The sequence below is a fragment of the Onychomys torridus genome, chromosome 9, assembly GCF_903995425.1.
Source record: "Onychomys torridus chromosome 9, mOncTor1.1, whole genome shotgun sequence".
NCBI classification, from domain to species: Eukaryota; Metazoa; Chordata; class Mammalia; order Rodentia; family Cricetidae; genus Onychomys; species Onychomys torridus.
In genome coordinates, this window is record NC_050451.1 from 43,525,689 (window position 1) to 43,541,263 (window position 15,575).

The 15,575-nt window shown below is 51.6% G+C and overlaps 1 protein-coding gene and 1 long non-coding RNA gene across 3 annotated transcripts in view; one reads left to right on the forward strand and one right to left on the reverse strand.

Annotated features, from left to right (window-relative positions):
• Myh7 (myosin heavy chain 7) overlaps positions 1-6,961 on the reverse strand; it is a 22,684-nt gene extending 15,723 nt beyond the window's left edge. Inside the window, exons 1-16 of the mRNA XM_036199343.1 lie at positions 6,847-6,961; positions 5,515-5,552; positions 5,210-5,255; positions 4,614-4,822; positions 4,220-4,363; positions 3,795-3,951; positions 3,682-3,709; positions 2,885-2,993; positions 2,708-2,800; positions 2,550-2,613; positions 2,125-2,223; positions 1,810-1,913; positions 1,049-1,187; positions 838-956; positions 569-718; positions 105-275 (exon numbers count right to left, since the gene is read on the reverse strand). Of these exons, the coding sequence (XP_036055236.1) occupies positions 105-275; positions 569-718; positions 838-956; positions 1,049-1,187; positions 1,810-1,913; positions 2,125-2,223; positions 2,550-2,613; positions 2,708-2,800; positions 2,885-2,993; positions 3,682-3,709; positions 3,795-3,951; positions 4,220-4,363; positions 4,614-4,814 (1,578 nt within the window). The 5' untranslated portion in view covers positions 4,815-4,822; positions 5,210-5,255; positions 5,515-5,552; positions 6,847-6,961. The remainder of the gene's footprint in view (positions 1-104; positions 276-568; positions 719-837; positions 957-1,048; positions 1,188-1,809; positions 1,914-2,124; positions 2,224-2,549; positions 2,614-2,707; positions 2,801-2,884; positions 2,994-3,681; positions 3,710-3,794; positions 3,952-4,219; positions 4,364-4,613; positions 4,823-5,209; positions 5,256-5,514; positions 5,553-6,846) is intronic.
• Positions 1-15,575, forward strand: part of LOC118591219 — a 21,036-nt gene extending 5,461 nt beyond the window's left edge. The window contains exons 2-4 of one of the 2 annotated variants that reach the window (XR_004945908.1): positions 4,697-4,827; positions 12,234-12,331; positions 13,886-15,575. This is a non-coding gene — a long non-coding RNA (uncharacterized LOC118591219). Of the gene's footprint in view, positions 1-4,696; positions 4,828-8,051; positions 8,311-12,233; positions 12,332-13,885 lie in introns of those variants that run through there. The other variant, XR_004945907.1, reaches the window with a different exon arrangement.

Sequence of the window (15,575 nt, forward strand, 5' to 3'; positions counted from 1 at the left end):
GACTGAATTCACCAGAAGGGACATGAGCCACCACCTTATCTGGAGTTCTGGAGTGTTCATGTGGAGTATAGATGGAAGGCTCGGGTAGTGGAGACCGGACACACCTTCTCAATGAGGTCGATGCAGGCCTGCAGGTCCATGCCGAAGTCGATGAACGTCCACTCAATGCCTTCCTTCTTGTACTCCTCCTGCTCCAGCACGAACATGTGGTGGTTGAAAAACTGCTGCAGCTTCTCGTTGGTGAAGTTGATGCACAGCTGCTCGAAGCTGTTGAACTGGAGGGTGTGGCAGCCAGTCAGGCAGGCTGACTAGGGGTCCGAGTGGCCATCAGGCTCAGCCTAGGGGCTGTGCCACACACCTGCCCGAGCCCAGCACAGGCTTGGCTGGTCCCCTCCCAGGTCATGACAGGGAAAGGAGCCTCTCCTGAGGGCAGGGACAGGGATTGGCTATCACTCCACCATCCCCACTGCCACCCTGTGCCTGGCCCATGGCTGGCCCTCCACATGTGACTGAAGGTGTGCGTGAGGGAGGGGCCAGTGGTGTCCCAGGCCAGGGCTGCCAGACTCACATCGAAGATCTCAAAGCCGGCGATGTCCAGGACACCTATGAAGTACTGGCGTGGCTGCTTGGTCTCGAGGGTTGCGTTGATGCGTGTCACCATCCAGTTGAACATCTTCTCGTACACTGACTTGGCCAGTGCCCCGATGGCGTATGACACCTGCAGGGTAGGGGAGAAATCCAGCTGAGTCGTGCTATTGGAAAGGATGAATTTGAAAGCACGTACCCTACCCGGCCATGATTTCTGCTCCATTTGTTTATCTCCCAAAGACAACCCACCTGCTGGACATTCTGCCCCTTGGTGACATACTCGTTGCCCACTTTGACTCGAGGGTGACATAGGCCCTTGAGCAGGTCGGCTGAGTTCAGCCCCATGAGGTAGGCGGATTTATCAGCCTCTGGAAGGAAAGGGCAGGTAGTAGAATTAGTGCAGGGACACACATTCTGCATAGGTGGCCCCCAGACACCCCATAGTCTCCTCGCTTCTTACCTTCGGTGCCATCCGGCTCCGCCTGCTCCTCCCGCTGCTTCTGCTTGAACTTCATGTTTCCAAAGTGCATGATGGCGCCTGTCAGCTTGTAAATGGAGTTCTTCTCTTCCGGAGTGAAGCCCAGCACATCAAAGGCGCTCTGTAAGCAGGTCCCATATCATTGAATCCGGAAAAAGAAACATGACTAGTTAATGAGATTCCTCAGACACTGGAGAGAGAACCTGAATGTGTCTCCCTAGTCCCTGTGAAGTATGTGATTCCCACACCCAGAGAGGGACTTGAACCCAAGACAGACAGTACAGGATCAGGGCCCTGCTTATCACTGTCCACTGTTAACGTCCATGGCTATTCTCCACAGCTGCTGTGGGCTACCCATCTATATTCACAGCCTTTCCATCCACTTTCCTCCCTAGGCTTTCACACCGTGTGCATCTCTCCTCTATCCACAGTTTCTTCCAGCCCCATGGGGTCTAGATGATTCTCCTTCCTGCTTCTTCTGTGGTATTACTTTGTTCCCTGCCCTTCCTATCTCTCTGTCCGTGGTTCTTGGCACTCTGTGGTTTGATAACACCAAATACTGGCCACTCTCTTGTTCCTCAGCATGCATCTCAGCATACCCTGTTCACAGGGCACATGCCAGCTCTCGAGGAGGGTTGTACTGCTTAAGAAATCAGATAGTTAGTGTCTCGGCTCTGTTCCTGAGCTGGCACCATGTGCCACCCCTACCTGTCCACCTTCTGGCTGAGTCCTCACATACTTACATCAGTGGCCATGAGCTCTTCAGAGTCATCAATTGAGGCCACAGTGGTCTCTCCTTGGGAGATGAATGCGTAATCGTAGGGGTTGTTGGTGATCAGCAGCATGTCTAAGAGTGGGAGGATTTAGTTCAGTTGTGCCATAACCTCTGGCTATCATGGGGGCTCTAGCACATGGGCCCAGGGGAAGGCTCAGACAGCGTTGGACTTGACCCACAAAACTGATTCTAGTGGTATCATAAGGCCCAAGGCATACCAACAGAATCCAGCCATAAGCAGAAGGGACCCGGTTGCCATGGAAATAGTCTCAGTCTGACTCACCTAGAAGCTCAGGCTTTTTATTCGACAGGATTTGGTAGAAAATATGATAATCTCTTTCTGCTTTCAACTGGAAAATAACCCTGGATTTTTCCAGAAGGTCTGTGAACAGGCAGAAGAATGAAAGGTTGGAATGTGGGTACCCAGAAGTAAAGGAAAAGGGATGAGGAATTTGGCAAACAAAAGGCAGAGGAAGAGACTGAGATGGATGCAGAGGTCACACATGAAGATGGGGGTAGAGACCCAGGAAAGAGCATCTTAGAGAAAAATCCCCAAGAAATGTGTGCTGGTCCCCAAGACAGAGGAAAAGCCTAAGGCAGACAAACACAGTCAGAAAGAGAAAGCAAAAATGGGTACTGGGGGAGACTTTGAGACCAGACCGTGTAGAACCAGGATGGGCTCAGCCCTGGTAGACTCGTGGAACTTACAGGTCTCTATGTCTGCAGATGCCAACTTTCCAGTTGCCCCAAAATGGATCCGAATGAACTTCCCCTGATAGATGATTAGAAGAGGGTGGTAATAAGCCTGGGAAAGGCTCACGTTTCAGTCAGCCCAAGTCCTGAGTTCAAGGTGAAGTATCACTCACAAATCGAGAGGAATTATCATTCCGAACTGTCTTGGCGTTGCCAAAGGCTTCCAGAGCGGGGTTGGCTTGGATGATTTGATCTTCCAGGGTACCCTGCAAGAGGTCATGAAGGATGAGGGCTAAAGACTTCCCACTCCATTTTTCGTAATGCAGACCTGTAGGTACCAACAGGCCTACCTTGCCTGGGGTCTGGTCTTTCTTGCTGCGGTCCCCAATAGCAGCAATAACAGCAAAATACTGAATGACCCTCTTAGTATTGACAGTCTTCCCAGCTCCGGATTCTCCGCTGTTGTAAAGATCAAAGGGTCAACAGGCAGTACATAATGATGCTTAAGATCAAGAAGCCTCAGCCAGGCAGTGGTAGGGCATGCTTTTAATCCCAGAATCGGGATGCAGAGCCAGGCGGATCTCTGTGAGTTCGAGGCCAGACTGATCTACAGAGCGAGATCCAGGACAGGCACCAAAGCTATACAGAGAAACCCTGTCTCCAAAATCCAAAAACCAAAACCAAACAAACAGAGATTAAGAAGCCTCAGTAAAGGAGCGAACCCCTATCCTATTGGAGAGGGGGTGCTCTCATCAGGAAGCTGTTAGAGAATGGCACATAGGTGGGATTAGCAAGCAGGGAAGAGGCCAGGAGAGGACACGGGTCCGGGATGAGAGGACTGTTTTGGGAGAATAGATGGGGAGGAAAGAAAGGTTTCACAAGGGAAAGATGAAGAAAATGAAGCAGGGAAGACACATGGTTTACAGATGAGGGCAGAGTTAGAGGACAACGGGCAAAGGAAGCCGGAGAGAAAAAAAACGAGAAAGACAGAAGCAGAAGGGAAGAGAGACCCAAAGCAAAGAGCCGGGGCAAAGAGCAGAGAAGAAAGAGATGGGCCTGGAGGTGGAGAGAGAGAGGACCATAGGTGTGTGCAAAGGAGTCTGGGTCCCCCGGGGGCTAGGATTAGGGATTCTGGAACTATGCTCACGTGATGAGGATGGACTGGTTCTCCCGATCTGGAAGAGAGAAGAGGAGAGGCAATGGGTTGGGGCTAGGTGGGGGCTAGGGATGAGGGGACACAGGCCAGGGCACCAGGCTCACCCGTCAGCATGTACTGATAGGCGTTATCAGAGATGGAGAAGATGTGGGGCGGGGCCTCGCTCCTCTTCTTGCCCCGGTAGGCAGCCACCACTTCAGCATTGTACACCGGCAACCACTTGTAGGGGTTGACGGTGACACAGAAGAGGCCTGAGTAGGTCTGGGGATAAAGAATCGGAAGTGAGTAGTCAGTGATGCATGTGAGGGGTGATTATATTCAGAATTAGAGAAAGACCCCAGGAGAGGAAGAAAAGCTCAGAATGTATCCAACTGAGTCATCCCAGTGTTATTACTGAGCCAAAGAAGCAGAGGCCTGTGTAGACGGCCATGCTTCCCGGACACAGAACAAGCCGGTGGCGTTGGCTTCAGGAGGCCGCTCTTGCCCAGGAAACTCTAGGTTCTGAGGGACAAACTCATGCCGCACTCACGTAGATCATCCAGGAAGCGTAGCGCTCCTTAAGGTTGTACAGCACAGCTGGTTCGTGCAGGAAGGTGAGCATGGCCATGTCCTCGATCTTGTCGAACTTGGGCGGGTTCTGCTGCATCACCTGGTCCTCCTTCACGGTCACTGTCTGTAACAGCCACACAGGCCCTGTCAACCCATATCTGCCCTGCTCTATCAGCGATGAAGGGCATAGGGAGAGGTATGGGTGGGTGAGATGGTGTTCAGCCTCTCGAGAAGGCTCATTGGAGAGTTTGGACCCCCATCCTATCCAAAGGACAGGAGGCTTGGTGGTCCTCAGCTGTGCGTGTGCACCCTCTCTGTGCACCCCAGTTGTGGGGCTCTCTCTGGGGGCTTCCCACACCAGTACCTGCACCTACCTTGCCATTCTCTGTCTCAGCAGTGACTTTACCACCCTCTCGGGACACAATCTTGGCCTTGACAAACTCTTCTTTGTCGTCAGGCACAAAAACATCTTTCTTGAGGTCAAAAGGCCTTGTCTGCGCCTCCAGCCGCTCCTTCTCAGACTTGCGCAGGAAGGGGGCTGCAGCCCCAAATGCAGCCATCTCTGCATCTGCCATGGCTGAGCCTGGGGTGAGTAGCAACTGTTACCTGTATGCCTTCCCCCTCCCTGGGCTCTCCCCTTCAGTGGTAGCCCCCAGATCTGGCATCATGCTCGGTACTCGAGAGGAGTCACCTGTGGAGGTCCTGGTTCTTCAAGCTTACCCCTAAACGAGAGAACAGCCTGGCAACTGGGGCATTCTTTGGGGAGTGTCCCGACCTTTTTGTGGGGCAGGAGTCTGTCTGCCTCTCCGACCGTCCACAGACCCTGCCCCTCACTGACTATAGGTAAGGAGCTCCTGGAGACCAGGTCATTGTCTCCAAGCAGGGCAAGAAAGGACAGTTCTGGTTTGGCTTTGGGCTCCCATGTTCAACCTCCCAGATCCCCCAACACTGGAACATCTGCCTCGCTTACCTGGGTTTCTCGAATGTGTCTAGTGATGAGGAAGTAGTGGGGAGACCTGGAGAAAGGGAAGAGGCTGTGTCAGGTGAGGCTGTAGGCCAACCTGGCTACTGCCATCTCCCTCTTCTCTGGCTGTGTTCCTCCACATCCACCCTCCTCCACACCAAAGAAAGATTAGAAGCTCTGGTCAGCCTCTCGAGTCATTCATTCTCTTCCTCCCTTTTCAAGCTCTATTTCCTTTCTCCCAAAGATTAATTTGAACAATTTCCTGGTGCCTCTGAGCCATCTGCTACCCTTGGGGGACGTTCTACCCTTACCTGTACCCGGCTGGGGAGATGTCTTTCCTTTCAGCCACCTACAAAGCAATGACAGTGACATTGGTTCAGTGTTTTCCAGACAAAGCACTTTTATTCTTTTGCTGATGGTCACCCCTTGGTCACGTGAGGCAATCAAGGCTGAATGGTTTGCTTTTCTCAGGGCACAACACTAGAGTCAAAACTTCGGGCTCAAGTCTCAGGATTCCAACAGCCCTCATACTATACCATCATACATCTTAGTGCGTCCTCCCCAGCCTCCAATGAACATGCATGCCTGCTGTGTGTGCACACCCCTTCTGTAAAGGATAGGCTTCCTCCCATCTGAGGAGGGAATGCACGCCCAGCATGCATGCCCCCACAGTGTTCATGTGCCTCAGCAATAGCCAGGTACATAGGCTGGCTCCTGTGGCTGCATATTCTTCAGAACAGCGATCAGAGACCACACACACACACACACACACACGCATGCCTGTGAGCCCCTACCACAGAGAATACACAGAGTCATAGAGATGACTCTTCCGTGTACCGTCAGGCCCTTTCACAAACACGGACAGGCTCCACTAGTCACAGAACTGGCTTCCTTTAGAATTATTCTCCACCATTCTGCCTCTCTTCCCCTAAAATGCTTGTAACCAGGCATGATGGTAAACACATGTCTTCCATTGTATCTTATGTGGTGAAATGTATACTCATCCATACGTTAAGACTTGTACTCAAGTGTGCACCCACATGTGCATGAGCACACGCGCGCGCGCGCGCACACACACACACACACACACACACACACACCACTGTTGCATTCTGGGCCATAGACAGATACAGATATCCCTCCCTGCTCGGGGGGGAGCACATGGGCCCCCACATTCCTATGGCACAAGCATGCATATTTAGATCTGCCCAGGTGTGCTCAATAATAACCAGGTACTATATGAAGTCCTGCCGGAAGCCTGCTGTTCTAGAGGAATCTCCTGAACCTGGAGCCCCTAATCCCAGAGGAAGGCCTCTAGCTCCCGCTCCTACCTGAGGGCAGCAAGGAAGGAAACAGCAGGAGACTGCTCAGAGCCAGACCTAGCCTCAGAGACTGTATATATGGGGCAGCAGGGTGCACCCACCCCCACCTGCACCCAGTCCCTAGCCAGATTTAGAAAGGACTGCTGTCACTAAAAGCATTTCCCCCCTGTCTCCCCCCCTTCCCTTGTCCAAACAGTGCTCCCCCCTCCCCCCTCAGCCAGGAAACAATTGGAAGTGGTCGTCATTGTTGTGGCATGGCATGTTCAGGGTCTGAGTTCCAGGGGGTGGGGCGGCTCAAAGCGAAGCAAAAATATCTCTTACATTCCACAGCTCACTGGAGAGTAAGCTGACAACGACCACCGTGACCTCAGACAGGCAGGGCCCTGGCCCTGCTGCCCCCTAGAGCCCTTGCCCCCAGCAGAGCCTGATGCTACTTCCAGGATACTCCCCATTCTCCTGGCCTGAGTCCCACCTCTGACTGAAGTGGGAAGGGGCTGAGTCACAGCAGCAAAGAGGGGCAGGGCAGAGCTGGGGGCATGGCCCTGGTATGGTAGCTGGATTGGAGCTGTGGGGAGGTAGTGTCCTAGTTAAGTGGTAAGGAGAATGACCAGAGAGTTTAGACACTGGAACTCTGGCTCAGGCTCCGCTTTCCTTCGGCCAGCAGGCAATGTGTAGAGATCACTGAGCTTGAGAGCCAGGCAAGTCTCGAGTGAACCATCTAACTGCTTTACTTTATGGAAGTGGGACCTTGAAGGTCACACAGCTTCAGGGGAGCAAGAGTCGAAGCGAGGGATCTCAGCAGATAGGAAGTTGATCCTGGCCAGGGAGAGAGGGTGAGGGATTCCAAGGAAGTACTGGCCACTAGATGTGGAGGAGTTCCAGTTGCCTAATGGTCCAACGTTGGAGCTCTTTCCTGACTGTTTCCATAGCTCTGCCCTGCAGATTCGAGAGGCACAAGGGGTGAGACTCCCAGGGCTGTGGATAAGACAGCCACTGTTGCCTGGCCCACGGGACCTGTGTTCAGACATGGATGCAATCTTTGTTCTTGCAAGTGGAGAAGGGGACAGGACAGGGAAAATCTTCCCTTTTCCTGCAGGCCTTGGAAGCGACGCTGGCGCCCAGCCTCTGGACAGAGCACAGGCGGTCCTTGTTCTCCCAGCATGGCCTTTGCAAGCTTTGCTGCTTGGTGTCTAGGCAACCGCTTCATGGTTTGGTTTGAAATCCCCTTTCTTCCCAAGCACAGCTCTGAGCGCATGCGGATTAATCCAGCTGCTTGGATGTCAGTTTGAAGGAGAGAGGCAGGCCTGGGGGATGGGGTGCAAAGCAGGTACATTTTGAAGGTGGGATGGGCACAGCAGGAACGGGAAATTCCAGGAAGGGCTTCTCTGGGGTTTCTTGGTAACCGAAGCATAGTCAGAGGACACAGAGCAGCTGTGTGCACAGTGCGGTGTGGGGGAGAGGCTACAGACTATAAGGGGTGCATCCCACTGCAGCTGGAGCTCTGCAGTCCTCAAGCATGAGGATGCAGTTGCTAAGGAGCAGGTCCTGCTGCTGACATGCCCAGTAGAACAAATTTTGGGGGTCCTTTCCAGACCTTGCCAGATATTAATGAATCAGCCTCACTAGGAGGGACCTCCAGGATTGGAGGAAGGCTGCTTTTTCATACTCTTTTAGCTTTCTAAGCACAAGGCACAAAGCATAAAGATGCCGCCCTGCCCTGCTCAGGAATCGGGCTCAGGCACAGGTGCATGCAACTGAGATGGATAAATAATGCCTGGGATACAGGTGAGCCATTTCAAAGCCAGTGTCTTTACGCTGGGCTGGCCTGTGTGGTTGAGGGATTGGCTGAGGGATGAGGAAACTGTCTCTACAATTAGTAACTTAATCACTCCCCTTTTTCGCCTCCGTCCAGGTTTGGAGGGCTTTGGTCTATGGGTATTTGGGTGTATTGTTCTCAGTGTCTCTAGTGCAAAATATAAATTACTTTCCTAACTTTAAGTACGCTCTGTCTCATTTCCCAGATTGGAGGATCTGGTGTCCTTAAAAATTCCCACCCAGTCTCCAAGCCCCTCCAACACCTGCTTTGGAGTTCTCCTTCTGTTTGCTGCTGTTGGAAGGTTGGGTGGCTTTGCCCATCCTTTCCTAAGCAAGTGTTGACTGAGTGTCTACTATGAGCTTGGCACCATTCTAGTGGATGGGGATATGGAACAATGAACCAAAACAAAGATCCCTGCTCCGGGCGGCTTTGTCCAACTGATTGTAGCCATGGTCCCAGGGCCCCCACACCCCCCCACACCCCCGTGCACAGCCGGTGCTTCGCACACATGCACGTTCCTCTCCCCATGTGAGGAGTGGGTGGCAGTTATGCAGTGCACTGCAGAGTGACAGCCGACAAGACAAAGGACACAGAGCAAATGCTATAAATAAAGAGGGGCTGGAGGGAGGGCCACTTCGCCAAGGTAGACCAAATAAGGCCTGAGTGGAAGGAAGGTGATCTGCATCCCTACCCCCCACCCCACCCCCTGGCCCCAGGCATGGTGCCTGCTTTGTCTGGGCTCTGTCACCACACTGATCAAATGTCAGGCCCAAACAGGAGCCACTTGCTGTGAACATGCCAGTGGAGACCAGCGGAAAGTGTGCTAAAATTACTACTAGGAATTAGGGTGAGGTGGGAGGGGGTGGGGGGCACACAGGCTAAACCAGAAGATACCTGAGCGTGAAAAGAGAAAAATCTAAAAGGAATCCCAAAACCCACAGGGAGAGGGACAGGAGACAAAAGAGGTAGGCATCTGGCCCAAGAGAAGGAAGGAAGCATCAGTTGTTTGTGAACAGGAGAGAGGGATCCTGGGAGTGGGAGTCAGCTCTCCTAGCTGCCTGCCCCTAGAATCTCTGACCTTGGGGGACCCTGTCCCTGGCTCCACATGGGCCCGGGATTAGGGAGCTGAGCTAGCTCTGTCTCAGGTTTCTCTTTACAAACAGCTGCTACTTCTTGTCATTCTTTTGTGTTCCAGCTGGCTCCAAAATCTTTTGTACGCTGCATGCCAGCCGCCACAATAGCCCAGACTCCCTTCTCCTCTTGATAGACAAGGGCCAGCTGGAGAGGCAGCTCGGATTCAATCAGAGTGCTTTAGGCAGGTAGATCTCTCCTGCAAGAGTGTTTGGAGGGGGCACTGTCTAGAAGCCCGAGGGAACTTAGAAGAGGCTTTCTGGAGGTGCAGAGACCCACTTGGAGACCCAGCTTCTCAGTTTCTAGCTGTGTGGTCTAGCTCAGTCACATCCATTTTGTCATCAATGTGTTCGTTTGCCGAGCCCATGGAGACTAGTTCATAAGTGAAGGCCTTAGCACACACCAGCACATAATGGACTTCTTCACAGTGGGAAGTTTTTGTCCTAAGAAACACGGACATCAGGAATCCTGACTGCAGCCAGCAGCAGCCAGCCGTCCGCTCTAAGTCCTCGGCCCGCACATTGCCCTCGGCCCTACCATGTCTCATCAGTGGAAGGCTATGTTCAGGTGGGCCTGGACCCAACCCCTCTTCACAGGCTAGCCTTGAGCCAGAAAAGCTACCCCTGCTCTGCCTCTGTCTGTGGAGCTTCTCTCATGACCATTGTGTTCCCCAAAAAACCCCAGAAGGTGACCCAGCTTAATGCTTTTTGTGTCCTGGCCTGAAAATCTCAGGGACCCTGCATGTAGCTGCTGGTGGAGATAGGCAGTCAGGTTATAGGGAGGAGACAGACTAAATGGTAGCCCTCAGGAGGTGGCACAGCCAGGAGTCCTTCAGATATCCCTGATCTTAGGATCAGCCAAGGATGTAGAAACCTCTGAAGGAGAAGGATAGAGTATTGTTATTGGGCACACTTAGCTTAGCAAGACGGTATAGGTCTTTAATCCCAGCACTTTAATCAGGAGGCAGAGACAAGAAGATCTCCGTGAGTTTGAGGCCAGCCGGGTCTATATTGAGACTCCCAGGACAGCCAGGGATTCTCAGGAGACTCTGCCAATGAAAGACAGCCATTGTGGGAATGCTCTGCCTGTTGAGGCACCCAACTTCAAGGACCAAGTAACTACCGAGTTCTCACCTCTCAGGTGGGATTCCGCGGCTGTTACTATCCTGAAGCTGACTTGGTAAATTATTTAGTATATGCCTTAGTCAGGATTTCTACTGCTATGATAAAACACCATGACCAAAAGCAACTTGGGAGGAAAGGGTTTATTTCGGCTCACAACTCTCAGGTCCATGCTCCATCAGTGAGGGAAGTCAGGGCAGGCACTCAAGGCAGGAACCTGGAGGCAGGAACTAAATGCTTGCTGGCTTGCTTTTCTGATTTTATATATACTTTATATATACTTTATTTCTATTTTATGTGCACTGGTGTTTTGCCTGAATGCATGTCTGTGTGAGGATGTTAGATTTTGGAGTTACAGACAGTTGTGAGCTGTCACGAGGGTGCTGGGAATTGAACTCTGGTCCTCTGGAAGAACAGGCAGTCTCTTAACCACTGAACTATCTCTCCAGCCCCTCATTCTGATTTCTTACAGCATCCAGGACCTCCTGCTTAGGCCTGGTACCACCCACAATGGACTGTGCCCTCCCACATCAATAATTAATCAAGAAGGCCAACCTGATGGGGGCATTTTTCAGCTGAGGTTGCCTCTTTTCAAATGATTCTAGTTGTGTCAAATTGGTACAACAACAACAATGTTAATCAGGACAGTATGCATATTTTTGAAAATGGCAAACTGAAAAAGAGCAAAAGATGGGACTGGAGAGAAGGCTCACTGGTTAAGAGCACTTGCTGCTCCTGCAGAAGACCTGGGTTTGTTTCCCAGAACCCACACAGCAGCTTATAACCTTCTATAACTCCAAGTCCAAGGGATCTGATGCCCTCTTCTGGCTTCCACAGGAACTAGGAACACATATAATGTTCATGCATGCATATAGGCAAAAACCCATACATGTAAAACAAAAGTAAATAAATCTTTAAAAAGAGGAGAAAATTTGGATGTGGTCGCACATGTCAATTCCAGCACCCAAGAGACAGAGACAGGTAGATTTCTATGAGTCCAAGGCCAGCCTAGTCTACACGGTGAGTTCTACAACAGCCTGGGCTATAAAGAGAAACTTTATCTCAAAGGGGGGGCGGGGATAAAGAGATGATAAGAGCACTGGCTGCTCTTCCAGAGGACCTGGGTTCAATTCCCAGCACCCACAAAGCAGCTCACAACCATCTGTAATGAAACAGGGCCTGGATTGAGAATGACCCAGAGGCTAAAAATCTCTTCCTCTACGGGCCTGATACAATTAAATGTATTAAGGTGGGAACACAGACCTGGAGTTTAAAGGAGGGGAGGGCTTTGAGAAACACTGTGTGCCAAGCTATGTTCCCAGCAGTAAAAATCAGTATGGCCCAAAGCATGGATGGTGAATGGTGTGGTGAGTTAGAAAGGACTAAGAAAACCTCTTGTCAGATTGCTGTGTGGTTTTGGAGACATCAGGTGGAAAGGAAAAAAACATGAGCTTTCGTGGTCTATACGTGAGGACCTCTCTACACAGAGAGATTCAGGCACATCTCAGTCAACACAACCGTCTGCCACTCAAATTACAATCTGTGCGCCAGCATTGGGGTTCAAAGGGAATAACATGTTTGCCCAAAGTCGGGCAGGGAATGTGGCCTTAGGATTCAAGCTTGGGTCTGCTTTGTTCCAGAGTGCCATGTTTCTACCGATCTGCCATATTTCTCAGACCAGCAACACGTACAATATCATCGTGAGAGCAATGAAGAGTGACCGCGACTCTAGACCATGGTCAGTGAGACATCTTAAGGACAATTTGAGGGTCCGGCTGGGTCCTGAGGGGAGGGGAGGCCCGAGGCCAGGAGACTGAAGCCTCAATCAAAGTTGAGAGGTATGAGACGGGGAGGACCGGACTGGCGGGCGTTCCTAAGGAGGGAATACAATGCACTTCAGCAGGACTGGCTCCGGGAGAATGGGAAGGAAGAACCATACCGGAGGGCGTCAGCAAGGATGGGGGGGCACAAGGCGGGAGGCCCTCAGACGGGCAGGATAGAGACTCAGTGTGAGTGGGTTAGAGGTAACAAGGGACAACTAATAGAACATGTTTTGTGTCCCAGGAGGAGGTGAGAACTGTGGTCTGGCAGGTAGGGCTGGTGGCTAAGAGCTGGTCACCTATGGTGGTGTGAGATGCCATGAGCCTGGAGACAAGAGGAAAGACTCGAGAGAGACGCACAGCCCAAGGAAGAAGGAAAGGAAAGGAGCGGCCCTCAGAGACTAGACGGAGGTGGGGCAGTGAGCACGGTCCTTGCCACAGGAGTCTGATGACCTGTGCTTGACCCCAGAGTCCACTTTAACAAGCTGGGGTGGGCTAGAGAGACGGCTCAGAGGGTAAAGGCGCTGATGCTCTTGCAGAGGACTCAGGTCCAGGCACCCACATGGGCAGCTCACAACCATCGGTAACTTCATTTCCAGGGGCCAATGCCCTCTTCTGGCCTCCATGGGCACTGCATGCCTGTGGTGCCCTGACATCCATGCAAAACACACACACACACACACACACACACACACACACACACACACACACACACTCCTAACATAAAAATGAGTCTTTAAAAAATAAAATAAAATGATGGCTATGGTAACAAGCATATATAATTCCAGCACTCCTGTAGCAGAATGGGAGGTGAAGCCAGGAGAATTGTTGAGACTAGCTAGTCTGGAAAAAGCAACAGAACAGAAAAGAGGGCTTGCCTCAAAATAATGTGGAAGGAAGGAACCAATTCTGAAAAGTTGTACTCTGACCTCTACATGTGTACTGTAGCATGAAAATATCTATTATACATCACGCATGTGCACACACACACACAAGATTAGATGTCTACACATACCATGCATGTGCATGCACACACACACTAAAGATTAGAATGTCTACACACATCATGTATGTGCATACACACATACACCACACACACTAAAGATTAGGAAGGGGGAAAAAAGAGAGAGCCAAAGAGAATAAGAAGAGAGAAGTTTCCTAGAAATCACAGAAGTATTTCAAGAGGAGCAGGTGGCCAGGAGTGTCAGATTCCAAAGAAAGGCCAAGCGTCAGAGAAGAGAACTTGGGTCATCTTGCAGGAAGCAGCTTCTGGAGAAGTCACAGGCAGAGCCTGGCTGCTGATTTAATTAAGGAGAAGGATGGCGTGGATTAGAGTTCATAAAGAATGGATAGGAAGTGCAGGCAGTGGGGGTTATGCCTTTCAACTGAGTCATTTGGCAAATGGAATGAATGAGACCAAACACTGACCGAAGCGAAGCAGGCCAGATAGCGTGGTTTGTTTTGTTTTTCAGATAATGCAGCCCCGAGCACACGGAGTAGGGGTGAAGAGAGAACTCCTTGCCTTGTTCTCTGTTCCCTTTTGTCTTTTCTGGTACTGTTTTCTCATTCCCAGCTCTTTTTCTGCAACTTAGGAGGGTGGCTCTTAAGTACTCAGAGAGTATGAGATGGACTCGCAGATGCCAAAGCTCAGAGGGCTCCCTCCTCACTTGCACAGATGCACCGAGGGAGCTTGTCCTGGAGCTGGCGGGTCCCTCACAGTCTTTGGCTCTCACTGATTGGCCTGACAAGCATCTCAGTCTCCAGAGGTCTCTGCTCTTAAGGTAAAATGGGTACATAGAGGTCTGGGAAATAAGCCATGCCTAGAGACCCAGGGTTAGCCTTTGCTCATGTTTTAGTGTCTGCGATTTCTCCTAGAATTACAATGTTTATAGGTCTAGAGGCTCAACCTATAACCCAGACCTGGGATGACTCCCTTATCTCCAGGTTGGGCCCTTGCTGTTCTTTAAGAATTTGGTAGAATGTTCTCTGATGTTCCTGTACTGCACAGACATGTAGCCTACCCCCGAGCGTCCAACTTTCCGAACAAGAATTAAAAACGGATTAAGTCAACAAATAGACACACGCTTGCCGGCTTTTCTGAGCACGGGAGGAGGTAGTCAGTCACTTCCTGATCTGAGGCTCCAAGTCACATTTGGAAGAAGGGACCTTAGGGGCTGGCTGCTGCTTTCCTCATGGGATACCTGCCTTCTAGGAGCTGCAGGTAGCCTGGGGGTTAGAGTATTGCTTGGGCCTGTAGACAGATAGAAACCGAGAGCTGGGCAGACTCCCCGAAGTCTGAAGAGATGAGGCTGTAGAAAAGGGCTCAGAATTTACCAGGCTAGAAGAGCTGACCCATTCTGAGCAGGAAGAACGGGAAAGGAGCAGGAGAATATGGTGGTTGGTTTTCTCTGGAGAGAAGAGCAGATGAGGCTGTCTGCAAAGTTGCAAGGGTGGGGCTGCCAGGGGTTGGCCCAACCGGGCTCTAAGACAGGCCAAGACTGTAGAAAGAGTGTCAGAGCTTGGCCGCTGTGTGTTTTGTCACAGGGGAGGTGACCTTGCCCAAGGGCAGTGCCTCATGGTGGAGAGAAACCAGGACAGAGGATTGGGCTTGTGCAAGGGGCCCGTGCTGGGCCCCTCGTCTCTGAGATTACAGTCTTGGCTGCCAAGAGCAACTCTGTGGGGGTGGAATGAGACAAAGCGAAGGTCCTTTTGTGGCGCTGGGTTCCTAAGAATAGCCAGGGCTGGGCTCCACCAGAGATGCCTCCATAGCCTGTCATGTCCCCAGCCCTGTTCTCAGAGGTGTCCCTGTGCCTGGTGTCCACCATACTGATTGCCAGTTGTCGGGGGAGTGGAGCTCATTAGCCCCACCTCAGCCTCTGTCACCTGTGTTTGTCCAGCTCTGCTGTAAGAGAAGGCAGAGGGCAGAGGAGGAGTGAGCACAGAGTTGGCATGCATGTGTTAGGGAGGGAGGCAAAGGCCACGAGCCTGGAAAAGCAAACTGGAGCCACAGCTGGAAACAGTGATGCACCTGGGAGGAGAGAAGGTGGAACGGGAGGAGCCAGCATTGGCCAGATGTGGGAACAGGAGACACCAGAGCTGGGGAGACTTGTGGGAAGCAGCGGCAGGAAGTGCATGGAGGCAGAGAAGCAGAGGCGAAACCAG